Source organism: Protomyctophum bolini (genome assembly GCF_963924005.1).
Source record: "Protomyctophum bolini genome assembly, chromosome: 8".
Lineage (NCBI taxonomy): Eukaryota > Metazoa > Chordata > Actinopteri > Myctophiformes > Myctophidae > Protomyctophum > Protomyctophum bolini.
Genome location: NC_137869.1, coordinates 8,739,285 through 8,760,796, shown reverse-complemented (window position 1 = coordinate 8,760,796; position 21,512 = coordinate 8,739,285). Strand labels below are relative to the sequence as shown.

General features: G+C 40.8%; 1 protein-coding gene across 8 annotated transcripts; it reads right to left on the bottom strand.

Annotated features, from left to right (window-relative positions):
* Positions 1-1,174: 1,174 nt before the first annotated feature.
* Positions 1,175-20,479, bottom strand: LOC308319733 (complement factor H-like). 8 transcript variants are annotated; one of them, XM_080769903.1, is made up of 23 exons: positions 20,329-20,479; positions 20,034-20,216; positions 16,757-16,862; positions 15,858-15,934; positions 14,422-14,604; positions 13,903-14,085; positions 13,301-13,498; positions 12,583-12,765; positions 11,785-11,967; positions 10,519-10,731; positions 9,338-9,517; positions 9,075-9,254; positions 8,158-8,331; positions 7,504-7,683; positions 7,241-7,420; positions 6,291-6,464; positions 5,648-5,827; positions 5,385-5,564; positions 4,419-4,592; positions 3,767-3,946; positions 3,504-3,683; positions 2,532-2,705; positions 1,175-1,686 (listed from the first exon to the last, which is right to left on the bottom strand). In XM_080769903.1, the coding sequence occupies exons 1-23, from the start codon at positions 20,414-20,416 to the stop codon at positions 1,484-1,486; spliced, it is 3,936 nt and encodes a 1,311-aa protein (XP_080626029.1). In that variant the 5' UTR covers positions 20,417-20,479; the 3' UTR covers positions 1,175-1,483. The 8 variants fall into 8 exon arrangements, with proteins under 8 accessions (XP_080626029.1, XP_080626030.1, XP_080626032.1 ...); XM_080769904.1 differs by lacking the exon at positions 3,504-3,683; XM_080769906.1 differs by lacking the exon at positions 5,385-5,564.
* Positions 20,480-21,512: the final 1,033 nt, after the last annotated feature.

Here is a 21,512-nt window from a genome sequence, read left to right as displayed (position 1 = left end):
AGTTATCAGTTGGTCAGATTAACTCAGCCAGTAGGGCTTGTTGAATACCAACGAAGTTGCCCTTTAACCAACTCGCCCCAGGCGGTGGAACTGCTCAGCCTATGGTATTCCTGAACTAATCTAATGGGATAGGTAAATTATGCTTAAAAGGTTAAACCTAACCTTATTCCTAAATTATCTTGGATAGTTTTTTTTTTTTTTAAAAGCGGGTAAAGCATACAGAGGACTCAAACTATGGTTGAAATCAAATAAACTGCTCACATGTATAGCGTCTGACTGGTTACCTCAGTGATTGTTTACTTTTGCTTTATAGGTCAATTTAATGGGTATTGTAAGTTTGTTGTAAAATATTATTAGTATAGTGTGTGTGTGTGTGTGTGTGTGTATATATATATATATATATATATATATATATTTTTTTTTAACTATTGTTTTTAGTATAGGTAGTTCAAATTTGTATACAGAGGCCTAACCAGGGACTGGGGTTGCAAATTAGCCTTTGCTAAAAACATGAAACCCAACGGTTTAATGTTTTTTCAACTTGATCCTCTTTGTCCCTGGCTGTTAAATAACCCTAATTGAACCTATTCCTATACTTAACCCCAGTAAAACTAAATCTAAACTTATTTCTAACCTTATTCTCAAAACAAAATAAAGAATACAAGAACCGGGGGGGGAAAAAGAGGCAGAGCGTGTTTTTTTGGGTGAACATTCCGGATACCGGCATGGCTTTTCAACCGGCAGAACTATTTTTGCACTACTGTAGTTCATAGACCCTGTGTGCTAGTGCTAAAGGCCCCCAGGAAACATTGGGAAAATGTGAGTTTTTCTGCTCATAATCAGACAGTTGAGTTGAGATGGCATACTGTAGTTAGCCTTCCTTCCTGTGTGTGTGTGTGTGTGTGTGTGTGTGTGTGTGTGTCTCTAACAGTAAGTCAGTGTTTGATCGCATGCTTTATTTGCCCTTGTTCTTAATGCATGGGTGTACTGTAACTTAAATTAACTTATTAACTTATTTACTATAAGAAATGTCGAGCAAGATCAAAAAGTTAGTATTCCAATACGGGGAATTGTGATTCTTGTGCAGAATATTGCATGGCTTTTAAAACCAGTACATTTTGGTATTTTCCTTTCATTTTGGACAAAGACAAAAAGACAGAGTTGAGAATAAGAGACCATATTTTATTAAGGAAGTGAGTGCACTCTAGGAAATCAGTGTATAACGGTTACAACACAATTTGTCAAATTTGCACTAATCATTTTTGTCGGGCAGAAAACCTCTTATCTCCATGTGCTTTTTCGTAAATTAACGCCATTCTTGATCATACTACAGCGTCACACGAAAGCATCAAACATAGCAGATCCGCAAGCTCGAAACGCTGCACACTTTGAGCTTGTAGATCTGCTGCTTTTGAATCCTGAAAAGTAACAGTTTTGGACCATACAGTATGAGGTTTTTGCTTATTTGTTCAGTCTACACAGACTACACTATAGGAGAACAAGAAGGCAGTGTCATCTCACCATTAATACACTCCTGGCGCATAACAATGTTAGCGCCGGACCTATAGCCGTCTTTACAAACAAATGTAAGGAAATCATTATGTTCTGCATAGAATTTATCTTGACCAGAACGACGGAATTTAATATTGTACTGGTTCAGATCTTCTTCAGTCACAGTGCAGGGTTCTGTAATGGATTGAAGACAAGACGGAGGACATTAATGCATGATGAGCTGTTTGAAAATCACATAAATCGTTTCTTTTCCGTCAGTCACTCATTATCCCCATACATGGGAATGCCCCCATTATATGGTCTTGTGACATTATCAGTGATGTAGATCCCTGATGTCATAGTAAGTGCGACAAGCCCATATATGGAGATCCCTGATGTCATCAATATTGACCAGCAACTCTACATCTGACCTCAAACCCTTAGATCTCCATATATGGATATATGTCAGAATCTGTTCTGACATTCCATATGTTGATCCTTCCCCATCCATCCTTCCTCTTCGATGTCTCCCTTTTGACTGATACCTGTCCATTCAAACTCTAGACGGGCACTAAAGTTATTAGTGCAGCCGCAGCCCGGCAGCCGGCGAAAAGTAGAGTTCTCAACAGGCCCGAAAATTAAGGCCCAGCCCTATCTGGGCCCTCATCAAACCCTGTACACTCAAGAGAATGTCCCAATGGCATTGACATTTCAATGTATTGTCAGTTATTCAGGAAATGTTCCTCCTAGGCTACTGTAGAGCCCTTCTTGAGATTGTTGAGTTTGTTTGTCAAACTTTAGACCCTGTTCCATAGTGACTATGCAGTCTGTCGTCAACGAGGTGGATGTGTGCACGCGACCTCGCCCTCGCCCTTAGGCATCTTACTGGTACATAATAGAGACGTCACCAGATTTCTCCTCCCATCCACTTGCATTGAGTTGCTCACCCAGTAAATTTTGTGATTTTTTCTTTCTGATTATACAAAAATGTAATAACAGATTTCATTTTATTATTTTTCTTTTTAAGAATAGTGACTTACTGAGGCACGCCGCATGTCCAGTCCATTGACCACTCTGGCAGGTGTGATATCCATCCACTCTGTAGAGGCTCGGGCAGACATAATGGACCTCCTCACCGTCGCTATACTCAGATTCACGTCTGTCTCTGAGTTCTGCGTCTTCAGGAATTAGTGGTGCTCCACAGCTGTTGGATTCTACAGTATGAGAACGTAATGTTCAAAACAAACATACTTTTGACTGTTATTGGGTTTTGTGAAACAAGAAATTCCACAGCATATACACCTGTTTTTGGTAAAGTTCTCCCTAGTTTGAGCACACACACACACACACACACACACACACACGCACACACACACACACACACACACACTCGAACATAAATGAAAGGACAAATGGCCTAGAATAGGGCCATACGGTATTCCCTGGGAGTGCATACATTCGCACCTGTATTGGCAATTACAGGAGACATGGCATGGTAGCCTTATGGAATCGACTGATCAGAATGCCAGATAATAGAGTTGCTAGGAAGATTTTCAACTGGGATGTATCGATAAAAGGTGCATGGCAAGTGCAGTAGAGGACACACTTAAGAACTGGGTTACGTGACAGTTCTAAATAACACACAGTATGGTAAACATCTCTATGGTTAAAGACACATTTTATAGTTTATATCAGAACAAATGCATGGTCACAGGAGGACCAAACCAAAGCTGAGAACATTTGTTATGATAAAAAGCTGTTATGCTAGTGAAAAGTATATGTTTGTGCCCCTTCGTTCTGGGATCTTGGCCCTGCACCTTGACACTGGGAGGTATAGAGGAGTTACAGAATATATGGATTTGCACCTATTGTGACATAAACAATATTGGGAATGAGTTCCATTTTGTTTTCTATTGCCTGTTGTATCATGAGAGCTACATCAAAAGTTATTTAACAGGTGTAAAAACATAGATCTGATGTGGTTAAGCGAACTCAAAGGAAAGGATTTTTACTTGAACAAATTGGAACTTTATCACTCCAAGTTCCAGTTGCTAGACATTGGATCAGTAGACTCCCTTGAAGATAAAGTCTACCAGTGCACCGGAACTGTAACATGTCGCCTGTCCCTGGTGAGGGTTGGTGTTGGTTTGTTATTTGCACATTGGCAGGCAGTTCTGGAACTACACAAGGAACTGTTTTTGGAGGAAATGGTCATCATTAAAAACGATATTTACAGTATATGAACAGTGATCATATCTATAGAGTATATATCTACCTTCACAAGAAGGAAATGCATCGTTCCACTGTCCATTTTCTCCACATGTCAGCTCTGATTTGCCATTCAGTCGTTTCAGAGTATCGATACAGCGGAATGTTAGAGTGTGGCCAAATTGTATAGGGTCATTTTGCTGCCAGTTTGCTGGCAGATCTGCAGGCGGTGGGGGGCAGGTCACATCTAAGACATACAGTAGCACAAATAAATATGGAAAGACGGTTAACCAGCTATACAAATAGGGGTATACTCTCAGCATGTCTAGGAAACGTGGATAAATCACAAGGACTATGGACAGACAGACAGACAGACAGACATTTCTGGCATTGACATTTCAATGTATTGTCAGTTATTCAGGAAATGTTCCTCCTAGGCTACTGTAGAGCCCTTCTTGAGATTTTTGAATTTGTTTGTCAAACTTTAGACCCTGTTCCATAGTGACTATGCAGTCTGTCGTCAACGAGGTGGATGTGTGCACGCGACCTCGCCCTTAGGCATCTTACTGGTACATAATAGAGACTCCTCCCATCCACTTGCATTGAGTTGCTCACCCAGCAAATTTTGTGATTTTGTGATTTTTTATTCTTTCTGATTATACAAAAATGTAATAACAGATTTAATTTTATTATTTTTCTTTTTAAGAATAGTGACTTACTGAGGCACGCCGCATGTCCAGTCCATTGACCACTCTGGCAGGTGTGATATCCATCCACTCTGTAGAGGCTCGGGCAGACATAATGGACCTCCTCACCGTCGCTATACTCAGATTTACGTCTGTCTCTGAGTTCTGCGTTTTCAGGAATTAGTGGTGCTCCACAGCTGTTGGATTCTACAGTATGAGAACGTAATGTTCAAAACAAACATACTTTTGACTGTTATTGGGTTTTGTGAAACAAGAAATTCCACAGCATATACACCTGTTTTTGGTAAAGTTCTCCCTAGTTTGAGCGCACACACACACACACACACACACACACACACACACACACACACACACACTCGAACATAAATGAAAGGACAAATGGCCTATAGGGCCATACGGTATTCCCTGGGAGTGCATACATTCACACCTGTATTGGCAATTACAGGAGACATGGCATGGTAGCCTTATGGAATCGACTAATCAGAATGCCAGATAATAGAGTTGCTAGGAAGATTTTCAACTGGGATGTATCGATAAAAGGTGCATGGCAAGTGCAGTAGAGGACACACTTAAGAACTGGGTTACGTGACAGTTCTAAATAACACACAGTATGGTAAACATCTCTATGGTTAAAGACACATTTTATAGTTTATATCAGAACAAATGCATGGTCACAGGAGGACCAAACCAAAGCTGAGAACATTTGTTATGATAAAAAGCTGTTATGCTAGTGAAAAGTATATGTTTGTGCCCCTTCGTTCTGGGATCTTGGCCCTGCCACTGACACTGGTAGGTATAGAGGAGTTACAGAATATATGGATTTGCACCTATTGTGATATAAACAATATTGATTGAGAATGAGTTCCATTTAGTTTTCTATTGCCTGTTGTATCATGAGAGCTACATAAAAAGTTATTTAACAGGTGTAAAAACATAGATCTGATGTGGTTAAGCGAACTCAAAGGAAAGGATTTTTACTTGAACAAATTGGAACTTTATCACTCCAAGTTCCAGTTGCTAGACATTGGATCTGTCGACTCCCTTGAAGATAAAGTCTACCAGTGCACCGGAACTGTAACATGTCGCCTGTCCCTGGTGAGGGTTGGTGTTGGTTTGTTATTTTCACATTGGCAGGCAGTTCTGGAACTACACAAGGAACTGTTTTTGGAGGAAATGGTCATCATTAAAAACGATATTTACAGTATATGAACCGTGATCATATCTATAGAGTATATATCTACCTTCACAAGAAGGAAATGCATCGTTCCACTGTCCATTTTCTCCACATGTCAGCTCTGATTTGCCATTCAGTCGTTTCAGAGTATCGATACAGCGGAATGTTAGAGTGTGGCCAAATTGTATAGGGTCATTTTGCTGCCAGTTTGCTGGCAGATCTGCAGGCGGTGGGGGGCAGGTCACATCTAAGACATACAGTAGCACAAAGAAATATGGAAAGACGGTTAACCAGCTATACAAATAGGGGTACACTCTCAGCATGTCTAGGAAACGTGGATAAATCACAAGGACTATGGACAGACAGACATTTCTGGCATTGACATTTCAATGTATTGTCAGTTATTCAGGAAATGTTCCTCCTAGGCTACTGTAGAGCCCTTCTTGAGATTGTTGAGTTTGTTTGTCAAACTTTAGACCCTGTTCCATAGTGACTATGCAGTCTGTCGTCAACGAGGTGGATGTGTGCACGCGACCTCGCCCTTAGGCATCTTACTAGAGACGTCACCAGATTTCTCCTCCCATCCACTTGCATTGAGTTGCTCACCCAGCAAATTTTGTGATTTTGTGATTTTTTTTTCTTTCTGATTATACAAAAATGTAATAACAGATTTCATTTTATTATTTTTCTTTTTAAGAATAGTGACTTACTGAGGCACGCCGCATGTCCAGTCCATTGACCACTCTGGCAGGTGTGATATCCATCCACTCTGTAGAGGCTCGGGCAGACATAATGGACCTCCTCACCGTCGCTATACTCAGATTTACGTCTGTCTCTGAGTTCTGCGTTTTCAGGAACTAGTGGTGCTCCACAGCTGTTGGATTCTACAGTATGAGAACGTAATGTTCAAAACAAACATACTTTTGACTGTTATTGGGTTTTGTGAAACAAGAAATTCCACAGCATATACACCTGTTTTTGGTAAAGTTCTCCCTAGTTTGAGCACACACACACACACACACACACACACACACACACACACACACACACACACTCGAACATAAATGAAAGGACAAATGGCCTAGAATAGGGCCATACGGTATTCCCTGGGAGTGCATAAATTCGCACCTGTATTGGCAATTACAGGAGACATGGCATGGTAGCCTTATGGAATCGACTAATCAGAATGCCAGATAATAGAGTTGCTAGGAAGATTTTCAACTGGGATGTATCGATAAAAGGTGCATGGCAAGTGCAGTAGAGGACACACTTAAGAACTGGGTTACGTGACAGTTCTAAATAACACACAGTATGGTAAACATCTCTATGGTTAAAGACACATTTTATAGTTTATATCAGAACAAATGCACGGTCACAGGAGGACCAAACCAAAGCTGAGAACATTTGTTATGATAAAAAGCTGTTATGCTAGTGAAAAGTATATATTTGTGCCCCTTCGTTCTGGGATCTTGGCCCTGCCACTGACACTGGTAGGTATAGAGGAGTTACAGAATATATGGATTTGCACCTATTGTGATATAAACAATATTGATTGAGAATGAGTTCCATTTAGTTTTCTATTGCCTGTTGTATCATGAGAGCTACATCAAAAGTTATTTAACAACAAACTCACGAACAACTCAAAGGAAAGGATTTTTACTTGAACAAATTGGAACTTTATCACTCCAAGTTCCAGTTGCTAGACATTGGATCTGTCGACTCCCTTGAAGATAAAGTCTACCAGTGCACTGGAACTGTAACATGTCGCCGTTCCCTGGTGAGGGTTGGTGTTGGTTTGTTATTTGCACATTGGCAGGCAGTTCTGGAACTTTACAAGGAACTGTTTTTGGAGGAAATGGTCATCATTAAAAACGATATTTACAGTATATGAACAGTGATCATATCTATAGAGTATATATCTACCTTCACAAGAAGGAAATGCATCGTTCCACTGTCCATTTTCTCCACATGTCAGCTCTGATTTGCCATTCAGTCGTTTCAGAGTATCGATACAGCGGAATGTTAGAGTGTGGCCAAATTGTATAGGGTCATTTTGCTGCCAGTTTGCTTGCAGATCTGCAGGCGGTGGGGGGCAGGTCACACCTAAGACATACAGTAGCACAAAGAAATATGGAAAGACGGTTAACCAGCTATACAAATAGGGGTACACTCTCAGCATGTCTAGGAAACGTGGATAAATCACAAGGACTATGGACAGACAGACAGACAGACAGACATTTCTGGGATTGACATTTCAATGTATTGTCAGTTATTCAGGAAATGTTCCTCCTAGGCTACTGTAGAGCCCTTCTTGAGATTGTTGAGTTTGTTTGTCAAACTTTAGACCCTGTTCCATAGTGACTATGCAGTCTGTCGTCAACGAGGTGGATGCGTGCACGCGACCTCGCCCTTAGGCATCTTACTAGAGACATCACCAGATTTCTCCTCCCATCCACTTGCATTGAGTTGCTCACCCAGCAAATTTTGTGATTTTGTGATTTATTTTCTTTCTGATTATACAAAAATGTAATAACAGATTTAATTTTATTATTTTTCTTTTTAAGAATTGTGACTTACTGAGGCACGCCGCATGTCCAGTCCATTGACCACTCTGGCAGGTGTGATATCCATCCACTCTGTAGAGGCTCGGGCAGACATAATGGACCTCCTCACCGTCGCTATACTCAGATTCACGTCTGTCTCTGAGTTCTGCGTTTTCAGGAATTAGTGGTGCTCCACAGCTGTTGGATTCTACAGTATGAGAACGTAATGTTCAAAACAAACATACTTTTGACTGTTATTGGGTTTTGTGAAACAAGAAATTCCACAGCATATACACCTGTTTTTGGTAAAGTTCTCCCTAGTTTGAACACACACTCGAACATAAATGAAAGGACAAATGGCCTAGAATAGGGCCATACGGTATTCCCTGGGAGTGCATAAATTCGCACCTGTATTGGCAATTACAGGAGACATGGCATGGTAGCCTTATGGAATCGACTAATCAGAATGCCAGATAATAGAGTTGCTAGGAAGATTTTCAACTGGGATGTATCGATAAAAGGTGCATGGCAAGTGCAGTAGAGGACACACTTAAGAACTGGGTTACGTGACAGTTCTAAATAACACACAGTATGGTAAACATCTCTATGGTTAAAGACACATTTTATAGTTTATATCAGAACAAATGCATGGTCACAGGAGGACCAAACCAAAGCTGAGAACATTTGTTATGATAAAAAGCTGTTATGCTAGTGAAAAGTATATGTTTGTGCCCCTTCGTTCTGGGATCTTGGCCCTGCACCTTGACACTGGGAGGTATAGAGGAGTTACAGAATATATGGATTTGCACCTATTGTGACATAAACAATATTGGGAATGAGTTCCATTTTGTTTTCTATTGCCTGTTGTATCATGAGAGCTACATCAAAAGTTATTTAACAGGTGTAAAAACATAGATGTGGTTAAGCGAACTCAAAGGAAAGGATTTTTACTTGAACAAATTGGAACTTTATCACTCCAAGTTCCAGTTGCTAGACATTGGATCTGTCGACTCCCTTGAAGATAAAGTCTACCAGTGCACTGGAACTGTAACATGTCGCCGTTCCCTGGTGAGGGTTGGTGTTGGTTTGTTATTTGCACATTGGCAGGCAGTTCTGGAACTACACAAGGAACTGTTTTTGGAGGAAATGGTCATCATTAAAAACGATATTTACAGTATATGAACCGTGATCATATCTATAGAGTATATATCTACCTCCACAAGAAGGAAATGCATCGTTCCACTGTCCATTTTCTCCACATGTCAGCTCTGATTTGCCATTCAGTCGTTTCAGAGTATCGATACAGCGGAATGTTAGAGTGTGGCCAAATTGTATAGGGTCATTTTGCTGCCAGTTTGCTTGCAGATCTGCAGGCGGTGGGGGGCAGGTCACATCTAAGACATACAGTAGCACAAAGAAATATGGAAAAAGCTATACAAATAGGGCTACACTCTCAGCATGTCTAGGAAACGTGGATAAATCACAAGGACTATGGACAGACAGACAGACAGACAGACAGACAGACAGACAGACAGACAGACAGGCAGACAGACAGACAGACATTTCTGGCATTGACATTTCAATGTATTGTCAGTTATTCAGGAAATGTTCCTCCTAGGCTACTGTAGAGATAGACTTGCTCCTCTCACTTCGTTTTTACTCGTTTATGTTTATCTTTTTATCTTTTTTATATTGTATATTTGTCTGTCATTAAATTATTTTATGAATTTAGTACAAAGGACCCCAATGGAAACAAGCCATAGCAGACCATGCATATTTGCCCTTCTTGAGATTGTTGAGTTTGTTTGTCAAACTTTAGACCCTGTTCCATAGTGACTATGCTTTCCACATGGGTTGTGTTCAATAGTCAGAGGTAAATTTCATCATTTATTTTATATAATAGATCTGTTATATAATTATTCTTGAATAAAACATTGTAATTATGGGGGGAAATGCTTGTCCCAGTCACTTTATTGTCACATGGTATTGAGAATCTGGTGAGTTGCATATTTGAGTTTGTGTGTGCGTGCGTGCGTGACTTAAAACCTCTAAACACAAACGTGGTCACGGTCCAGCCACACTTATCAACAACACAGGGAGCCCCAGCCTAAAAGTTGTGCTTCTCCCAACATCTGAGATCGTACATTTTGAGAGATCTTGTTTGGGACCAAAGATATTATGACAAATGGCCTGTTGTTGTAGGTCTGCTATTTTTGAAAAATCGAAGAACGACTGACGTAGAAACATAGCTTTTTCAGAAAACTGTTTTTAGAATCTGATCTCAGGTCAGAATGGGTGAACTGTCAGGATGTAGAAGACATTTTTAGAATCTGATCTCAGGTCAGAATGGGTTAACGTACATTTGGCAATTATTGATCAAAAGACTATACTGTACCTTCACAAGAAGAAGGAATGGGATGGTTCCACTTTTCATCCTCACCACATGTCAGCAGTAGCACTGCCTCTGATATTCCACTCAGTTTCTTCCCACGGCTGGGACAGCTGAATGTTAGATTGTGGCCAGGAGGTATGGGACCATAGTTGTCTGGCAGACCTTGGATATTAATGTCACCACCTGCAGCCAGTCTGGGCCTGGGGCAGCTCTTAGCTTCAATGCACAAACAGACAGTTAGCTAAATGATAGTTAGGAACCAAATGGACCCTTATGGGTCTGTAACTCTGAACGGCACGAATGGCAGTCTGGATAGTTGACAGAAGTGTGTTTGAGGGAAAAACGCGCCTGTCAGAGCGTCCCTGTGTTCGTTCAACTTTCGTGTATATATAAGACCACTTAGCCTCGAAGTGTTTAAAAAGTTTATTTTCTTAATTATGCTATGGTTATATTTTGGAAAGGTTACACTTATCACCGGGGCTGGATACATGCAATCACTCTATGAGCGTTGTTTTGGAGTTTGCAACTGGACTCCAGTGACCACATAGAATGTAAGCTAGCCGCTGCCTATCCATTATAAGACATGACTATACAAGACTAACTGATCTAACTGAACCACTTCAAGTCAGCTCGTTTCATCCTTGCAGTTTAATTATGTATGGCACACATTATGTTTGGCACACGATATAGACATGACACTCTGACATGACATGGTCTGCTCAATAGAGGATCTTTGTTTTTAGATCAGGATCTTCATGCCAACCCGTCTTTCATCTTGTGGCCAAGACATAACTATACTGTAAATCTTCTATATCCCGGCATGCATACACACAGCGTTGTGACACCCAGCGGGAATCCTGGGTTCGATTCCCGCTGGGGATGCTGTGGGCGCTGGGCGGCGTGTTCCCTCCTCCGTGTCATCAGTGCCCATAACCGGTGCGCCTGTTTTGAGGCTTAGTTACATTGCATCAGATTTGTGTCGAAGCATGCTAAAATAATGTTTTCAGCAATCTCAGCATTTGGAATATCAGGTTTCTGACATTTAATTGCTGTATATAGGAAAATAAATGGTATCAAGAAGATATCAAGAAGATGTCTGCACACTAACTGGATATTCGTATGGCAGCTCACACACAGATTGTGTCACCATCACAATACCTTCACACAGTGGTTTTGATGTCCACCCATCCCTTACCTTCACACCGTGGTTTTGGTGTCCACCCATCCCTTACCTTCACACAGTGGTTTTGGTGTCCACCCATCCCTTACCTTCACACAGTGGTTTTGGTGTCCACCCATCCCTTGTGCACTTGGCAGTCTTTCTGACATCCGTGGCTTTGTAGCCTGTGCTACATCTATAAGTTACAGTGTTGTCCAGCTTCCTCTTTCGTCCATACCGATCATTAGTCCAATCCACGCCAGTTTCAAGAAGCGGATCGTTACATGTTATTTCTGAATGAGAAAGAGAATGACATGTTAGTGGGAATAGTTTGGAGTAAACCGAGATTATAACTAGATAAAGTGCCCCTCGGGGCACAGGTCTCCACCAGGGCAGGTCAGGTTGTGGCCTCCTGGTGGCGCTATAACAGGCCAATGTGAAGAGGGTGAGATATATATATATACGCTGAGTTCATGATTTGAGGCTTTTTGTTCAAAACGGGCCAATCCTGCAAACTTTGAGAGCCAATGTTAGCCAATTAGGATGGAATATGAAATATCGTTTTAGTGACAGTCTACATGTCACAGCTGAAATGGTTGGGAATTCAAACGCATTACATTTAGGCTGTAGTTTGTTACAATAAATGGGAGCAGCATGAATTATTGTTTGTCATACTTTTGTCATACTTTTGTCATACTTGTTTGTCATACTGGATATTCGTATGGCAGCTCACACACAGATTGTGTCACCATCACAATACCTTCACACAGTGGTTTTGGTGTCCACCCATCCCTTACCTTCACACAGTGGTTTTAGTGTCCACCCATCCCTTACCTTCACACAGTGGTTTTGGTGTCCACCCATCCCTTACCTTCACACAGTGGTTTTGGTGTCCACCCATCCCTTACCTTCACACAGTGGTTTTGGTGTCCACCCATCCCTTGTGCACTTGGCAGTCTTTCTGACATCCGTGGCTTTGTAGCCTGTGCTACATCTATAAGTTACAGTGTTGTCCAGCTTCCTCTTTCGTCCATACCAATCATTAGTCCAATCCACGCCAGTTTGAAGAAGCGGATCGTTACATGTTATTTCTGAATGAGAAAGAGAATGACATGTTAGTGGGAATAGTTTGGAGTAAACCGAGATTATAACTAGATAAAGTGCCCCTCAGGGCACATGTCTCCACCAGGGCAGGTCACCAGGTTGTGGCCTCCTGGTGGCGCTATAACAGGCCAATGTGAAGAGGGTGAGATACGCTGAGTTCATGATTTGAGGCTTTTTGTTCAAAACGAGCCAATCCTGCAAACTTTGAAAGCCAATGTTAGCCAATTAGGATGGAATATGAAATATCGGACAGATCTGAACACATGACTATAGAGATAGTGTGTAAGGTGCCGGAGATTAGCTGGTAACAGACGGACACACACACACACACACACACACACACACATACACACGCGCAAAACATACTCTCTCCCCATGCCTTCGGCCTGGTGGAGACAATAATAGTAATCAAAACCTGATAGATAGAAAATAAAACAACAGCATATCACTTTGCTCCTTGTGTAGCACATAGTCATTCAGTACTGTACCTTCACATACAGGGGATAATATTCAGTACTGTACCTTCACATACAGGTGATATTTCCCATTCTCCATTAAGTAGGCAGGTGATCACTTTAGTGTTTTCACTGTGGCTACCAATAAAGTAACGACTGTCACATATTACTGTTACTGTATCATCAGGTGAGAATAGACTCCTGCCATCGTCGGGTTCATAACCTGTTCCTGGGATTTTAGTCAGTGACAGTGTACATGTCACAGCTGAAATGGTTGGGAATTCAAACGGGTTACATTTAGGCTGTATTTTGTTACAATAAATGGGAGCAGCATGAATTATTGTTTGTCATACTTCAACAATTTAAAGGTATTTTCAGTGATTTCACTCAAAAAACCGTAGGTTTCGTTTTTGGCTAGGTGGCAAAGCCTTTCATCCAATCAGGATAGAGAGCCAAAAACGAAACCTAAGGTTTTTTGACCCCCAGGGGTTAACTGGGGACAGGGAGGAACTCCTTATATGGTCAGCACACTCTATAGTAGAGAGGATTATCACAACAAAACGAAAAAATAAGTGATATTTGAATTAAGTGAACTCACGAATATACCTTTAACAAGGTGTAATTGAAAGATGTACTCACTAATCTACTCATTTTCAATAAGATACTCACGGTCACACAATGGTGTAGGAATCCAGTCCGCTCTCATACCTACTCGTGTACATTTTGAAGGTAAGTGATGAGAACGTCTGAACTTTGTGTGGCACTCAAACCTCAGGGTCTCATCTTTATTATACTCTGCAATATTGCCAAGTACTCTTCCATTATCAATCGGTGGTGGTGTACATTTGACCTCTGTTGACGAACACAAACAAAATATCAATCCACAGTATGATAATATGAGGTATTGATTTTTTCATTGCAAATATAGTGTGTAGTATAGGCCTATATTCAGATGTAAATGACAGGTATTTTAATTATGGCAACTTTCTTAAGTAAATGCAAATGTACTGTATTGTTTACAGTAAATATAGTTATAGTAGAAAGCCAATGTGTGCAATTGTATGACAGAAGTTGAGTGTTATTTAAAAGGAAGGATGTTATGGCCAGTCTTGGCTGGGTTGAGGAAGAGAGGAAATTAAGGAAGAATTTAATTACTATAGCCTAAATAATTATAGCCTACTACAGTACCAATGCATGTCGGAGCTGGGTCACTCCAATCTCCATTTTCATCACATTCGATCTCTGCTACTCCACTCAGAACCAAATCTCGTGACTTGCAACTAAACCGAAGTACATTGCCATAAGTTGCCTCATCGCGTTCTCCAAATATTTGAACGTCATTTGTCACGTCTATCACTGGGCAAAGAATGGCTGGACAGGGATAAATGAAAAGGGAAAAACATCAACAAAAAAATCTCTCAAACATTCTCAAAAATAAAGAGAGATATAAAATTGCTTACAGATCAGCAATTTTCCATGTGGTCCCCATGCTAAATGATGGAGAGTTGGTAACCATATGGACCCTTATAGATCTTTAACTCTTGACAGCGTAAAATAAAACCAAAAGGACCCGTACAGGTCCATTTGGTTTCTTTTTACACTCTCAAAGATTAATGTTAAACATCTGCATTACATAATTTACAAGAAGTCTACACAATTAAATATTCAAAGTTCTGGGTCTGGGAGGCTAAATGTCATCATGGTTGTCCGTGGCTCAAATGCCCAATAAATAATGGACCTTGATACAAAAAGGGTTGAAAACCACTGGTTTATAAGCAGTTAAGATTAGCATTGGACACATCAATCAGGAGGATTGTCAATTCATGTCTGTCGGGTTCAATTTACAATTGAGGCATTTAGAAGACGCTCTTAATCCAGAGCGATGTACATTAAGCAAGAACTAAAACATGGCAAATAAATACATACAATTTGTCATCATGAATCATACGTAAACTAAAGGCCTATTCATAGTCTGGATTTTCGGTGGTGAGGTGACCACCGCTCCGGTGGTGAGGTGACCACCGGAGCTGAAATAACATTGAGCGGTGGTGAGTAAAAACAGAGAGAAGGGCTGGAGCGGTGGCGGTGGTTTTCTCTTCACCGCGGCTCGTGACGTCATGTTGTAGTTCGGTGGTCACCCCACCACCGAAAATCTAGACTATGTATGAGCCTTAAGGCAAGTTGCTACGGGCTAAGATGGAGTCTGAAGAGGTGGGTTTTCAGACTAGCAATCTTTTATTTGTTTGTTTCTTAAGGCTCATACATAGTCTGGATTTTCGGTGGTGGGGTGACCACCGAACTACAACATGACGTCACGAGCCACGGTGAAGAGCAAACCACCGCCACCGCTCCAGCCCTTCTCTCTGTTTTTACTCACCACCGCTCAACGTTATTTCAGCTCCGGTGGTCAGCTCACCACCGGAGTGGTGGTCACCTCACCACCGGAGCGGTGGTCACCTCACCACCGAAAATCCAGACTATGAATAGGCCTTTAGGCCCCTGCCTTTGACCTTGGATGGATGACATGATGAGAAATGAGATGTAATGTAAGGAGATGTAATGGATGAATACATAATGATAAGCTCTTAGATGTAATGGATGAATACATAATAATAAGCTCTTACGCTGACAGACTGGCACGACACCGTCCCACCCCGTTGCGTCGCATCGGCGACTACGGATCCTGCTGACCATTTGGTAACTGGAAGTGAACACAAAGACATTTTAAATGTCATCATCTGTGAACATTTTCAAAAAATTTCAAGCATGTTAAAAATAGCAGATCTACAAGCTCACAACACAGCTATTTATTTTCTTTTTTTAATTTATAATTTTTATCCCACGATTTTGCAACCCATTTTTTCCCCTAGTGTCAATTATTTAGTGTAATCCTGGGCGCTACACTTCCTCTGCCAACTTGGGGGGGGGGGGGGGGGGCAGCGGGCTGACCTCATGCTTCCTTCTATGCATGAGGAGTCCAAGCTGCTTCTTTTCACCTGACAAGGGGGAGTTTCCCCAGCCGGACGTAGCGCGTGGAAGGAACACGTTATTCCGAGCAGTTCCATTCCCCTCCAGGGAAGGTAGTTTAGAGACCAGGATTACTGCATGTTTTTTGTGAGGGTACCTACCCTAGGGGACACGGGGAGAACATGCAAGCTCCACACAGAAAGGCACTGATGACGCAGGGGAGGGAACAAGCCCCAGTGGGAATCGAAACCAGGACCTTCTAGCTGTGAGGCGACAGCACTACAGCTATTTTTTGTTTGTTATGTGTGCTTGTTTTAAATCATCGTATTGCAATGCGTTGTGAGCTTGTAAATCTCAGAAGTAGAAAGATAAAATAGGGCTTCATGGTTAAAGTCACATACAATGATGAGTAACTAAAAGATGCATAGCAAGCTCAAACCTCATCAATAGAAACAATTAAGTCCTCGGGAGTCAGGACTTTTTGGGTTATGCTTTATAGACCAAGTGTATGACTGTACTTGTGCTCTTTGCAAAGTATTCAATAAATCAAACCTACCCTCTTTGGCACTTGTACTGAACTTCTGCCCCAAAGACAAAATCATCTCCCTTCACAAGTTCGAACTCTGCAAAATCAGAATCGCCAGGGTGACCACATGTTTTGGCTGAAAACGAAGAGAGATGAGTTTAGCGCAATCTGAACACATTTTATTTTTGCATAAAGAATATGGATGACAAAGCACGCCCCCAGTGCCAACAATGTCCCTGGCAGCTGTCATTAGCGGTGAATGCAAGTCTCACAAGTTCACTCGTCTCCTATGGTCTCTTTTTGTATGTCTCTAAATGTTTTGATGAATTGAACAATGTGGACCCTGTTGTAAACAAGTGTAATGCTTAATTGGGTCGTCCACTCACAGTTAACAGTCTTTGTATTGAGTTTGTGCTTGAAATGTACTGTCATTCTACAAACTGTTAATAAATATTTCAATCAATCAATCAAAACTCCTAATCTTTTCTTCATTGTGCAGCATTGCAGTGCCAGTGTGGGTCTTTGAATACTGTAAGTGTATTATTTAGTTCAGTGATGCGGCTGCGGGCTGCTGATCGACTGTCATCTCTATGCTGTTTTGAGTCACCGCTGTTTCTGTATGTTTATTCCGCTGGTTTGAGTGACAGTGATTGATTACTTGGTTCCTTCATTCAATGTCATACCTTGCGTGCCTTCGGCAGAATCGGCACGTCACTTCATTATAATATTTCCCTATGTTTCTGTAACATGTAAGAGAGTGCATACTGCATTTAGGAAGGACCGACGTGTATTATTTAGATATGTTTAAGCACCTTGTTCAGCACGTTAGGTCTGTGAATTGTTTGGCCATGTGTGTGTATATCACGGGCGCCGCCATTGCGCAACGTCCCGCAGCTGCGTTCGGCCCTTTGATGATTAAGCCAATTTAGCGCAGATTTGGGTTGCAGAGACTTATTAATGGAGTCATTGATGCATGGTTGATCTTATTGGGCAGCTTACATGGAAAGGTGTGCGTTGTGTACTAATGTTTATGATGATATTAATGTGATCTAGTATCCTGTTATATTGCATAGTCAGTGTATATGGTAATTCTGTACTCTTATTATTATTTATTGCAGAAACCACATTGACACATTGTCATTCACACTCAGTGCTGTACCATCTACATTCCTAGCCCCGCGAGTCAGAACCCAATGGTACGTAAAGTTTCTGACATTTGGATAACTTTACCCCATAGGGTCCTGTCCCAGCTATATAGCATATAATGGGAGACAGACGAACATACGGTTGTCAACGTCTGTAGTGTGCTGCGGTTTCCTCATGCGGGTCAGAATGTCCAAAAGAAAGCATGGGAGCTATAGGAGACAACGGAAACGGCTGCGAATTTTCCTTTGGCGCAGAAGAGCCGTTAAGTATTTTTAATCTGTGTTTGTTTCCATTGTCTCCTACAGCTCCTATTATGCTTCTTTTGGACATTCTCTGACCCGCATGAGGAAACCACAGCACAGACGTTGACAACGGTATGTTCGTCTGTATTCCATAATTTCCATAAGGATTTCAACTGATGGCAATTAAGGGTTAGCGATGAAAAGAGCTTGACCGGGGGGGTCCGAGAGGGGCTACTACATTCCCATGCCATGCCTGTATGCTTGTGCCTACAACTATACCGTAAACTACTGTATAGTAAACTACCCCCTTGACTCTACAGTAAACTACCATAAACCCCCTTCACTCTCCTGTCCAGTGTGTTCTGACCCAATGATTCACAACTAACACAGAACTAGTCCATGCTAATACAGTCCTTTCAAACCTTATCCAACAGGGGGAGAGCTGCATGGTGGAGTTAGCTGCTTTAGCAGACAGTTTGAGGGTCCATGGAGTTAAGAGGTTTTGTCCCAAGCGTTTTTTCCATTGGTTCAATATTTTCGAAACAACACAGACGTAAAGGGTGTTCAATAGCACTGAATAATTATATATAAAAACCTCATTGAGACTTGAGTTATATGTGGTTATCTCCCGACAGCAACGATATATAAGGTTGTACCACCTCACACTAAATTCAAACTTAAGCTCAAATGGCTTATGCATTACTTACAGTATGCCTATGCCTATACAATGCATAGCCATTTAAGCTATAACTAGGCTAAGTTTGAACTAGTGTGAGGTGGTGCAACTGGCTCCCGGGGTGGACTTTGCCAACAAATCCGAGCCACCAGAGTCATATTTTAGCACACTTTGCATTTTACAAACATTTTCAGTCGTGAGATTCTATTTAGCTTTAATCCATGTACAGTAACTGTGAAAATTGTTTTTACTTCTGGTGTTACGACATGAGTGCATTTTTGTTCCAGTTGCCCGAGGGTGGGGTTTTCTTTCTCTTATACGTTTGTCAGTGTTTGTAAAGAAGAAAACATGAAAACAATATACTAAACTTTTTTTTACCAGTGATTGAATATGCAGATTATTGTTCAGATTACCTATTTTACTTAAAGGGATGATGGTGGAGATTAGAAGTGTGTGCTATAGTGATTTCAGGAAAAGCTATAGGTGATAAAAGTTTAGGGACAGCAGGGGTGAAAACGTCAACCACAAAACTGCTCTGTGATGCTGTATATTAATGGACAGATTTCACATGCAAATGTACTGACAATGAAATACTCCAAAGGAGTAGTGGCCTTATTATTATTAAGTTGTTATTTATTTGTAGCTCTGGTCCATAACATTAGAAGGAGAACTTCTTATAACGTTATGGACCGCCCAGAGCTAATCTATTTGCAATATCGGCTTGAACTAATTTCAATTTCAGCTGTGTACACTACTGTAGGCTACCTAGAATGTAATAGTTCCAGGTTGTATACTCACATCACATCCAGTAATATCATCACATCTTTAACCCATAGAGGTGTGTAAAATAAAGATTCATATAGCCTATTGTGGATACCCAAGATGACACAATGCTGTAGTGTAGTTGGCACACCTGACCCTGTTAACACATTTAGGCCTGCCGTCGAAATAAAGGTCTTCTGAAAGAATATATGTTACAATTTCAAAGATTTGTGCCGCATTTTCACGATTTTTCAAAAATAGCAGATCTACAGTACAAGCTCGTAGCGCGCCACCGAGTATGAACTTGTAGATCTGCTATTTTTCAATAGCTAAAGTATAACGCTATAAATGCTTAAAACACCAATAGGGTTTCCCGTCCCCAAAATGGGTTTTAACACATTTTCCATTTGACACAGACAAAGCAGCAAGTCATTCTTCATAATATTGTTTTTTCAAAATAGTAGAATTGATGGTAACTTACGTTCACATTTAGAACCTACATGCGTCCAGCCGACAAGCAAGCACCTTAATTTGAAGAATCCCACAAATCCAATATGACAAGGTACCCTGACTTGTGTTCCAGGACCATAGGACTGCTCCAGACCAGTTGTGTCAAAATGTGAGTCATAATCGGGACCGTTTATAAAGTCTTCACGTTTACAATCTGGACAATAAAAAGAGAAAATCATATTGTGTACCACTATACCAATTTGATTATATTTCTACAGTTGACAAAAGCTTTTATGTGGTAAAAGTAAATGATAATAAGGTCTTACCTCCAGCAGTCACTACACTCAGGGTATGCGCCCATATGAAAAGGAGACAGCTTTGCGTTATCACGTGCATTTTTGCACAATAAAACATCCAAACGGTTGAATTTACGGAAGGAAAATGATTGCTCTGTGATTTGCACGAGTGAGTGTGTTCTATTCCCTCCACACAAGGCAGGGATTAAACGTGGAAGTGACCACACGACCACACACTGCCTTATATGAGTTACTGGAACCATGATGAAGTCAGCGGAATTGGATTGGCTGAGGGTGTGGAAGGTTTCAACATACAGGACTTCATAATACACACTATACTACAATAATAAAACAGACACACATTAGTGTAATTAAATATGGCTAATTAATCTACAGTGAGAGTTTTATCTGCAACTGAATTGCAGTCACTGAGGTATTTCATAATCATGTTAATTCTTGACTGACCTAAAGAGCATTCCCGTAAAGGCTCTTTTTCTGGTAATCATTTGCAGTAATCGATTAAGCAAACAAAACCGTTTTGTGCTTATCCCATAAGTCTGAGTTGTTGTGAATGTAATAGCAAAATGTGATTGTTCTAAGCAGAGGAATGAGCTCTGTGTCACAGACATTATCTGGTAAAAAACTAACGATGCTCAGACTGCTGCTCTTTCATAACATGAGTTCATATGGGTTCATGTCAATAGCATCACACAGATTATGAACAGCTTTCTTTGTGATAAAAAAAATATTCTAGAGTTTAAAATGTTTTAAAACATAAATCTTCCCCATTAAATCACTTTTGTGACTTATTTGTGTTTTCCCATACAACTTATCTGAATGCTTTACAGAAGTAAAGTATTGCGTTCGTATTGATTAATTATGACTGGAGTGAGCTTTGCATGCTTTGCGGATACAGCTGAGAGATAGGAAAACACACCAATTCAATTCAAAGGGCTTTATTGGCATGAGAAAACAAGTTTACATTGCCAAAGTGGAACAATACGATCAAAACAAAATGTATGTAGCGTACATCAAAAAGTCAGAATCTCCAATAAATCAATTTCTATTTTGAATTTGCACATGCAGGAGGTTCATGCTTTACTAAAAACGTGTGCTTCCAAACTCCAATAAAATCACCTGGAAGTATAGCTCTACAGTGGATTTTTATGAAACAAACACTTTTCAGATAGAAGGAGGATAATTCAAGCTTTTCG

Bases quoted from the DNA above. Each gene is read 5' to 3' on its own strand.
- LOC308319733 (XM_080769903.1), bottom strand. From the start codon at position 20,416: ATGTTTTATTGTGCAAAAATGCACGTGATAACGCAAAGCTGTCTCCTT. The intron at 14,086-14,421 runs GTACTGTAGTAG...GTTCGTCAACAG, and splicing joins CCCAGCTCCGACATGCATTG to AGGTCAAATGTACACCACCA. The intron at 4,593-5,384 runs GTAAAAATCCTT...CTCATACTGTAG, and splicing joins TAAAGTTCCAATTTGTTCAA to AATCCAACAGCTGTGGAGCA.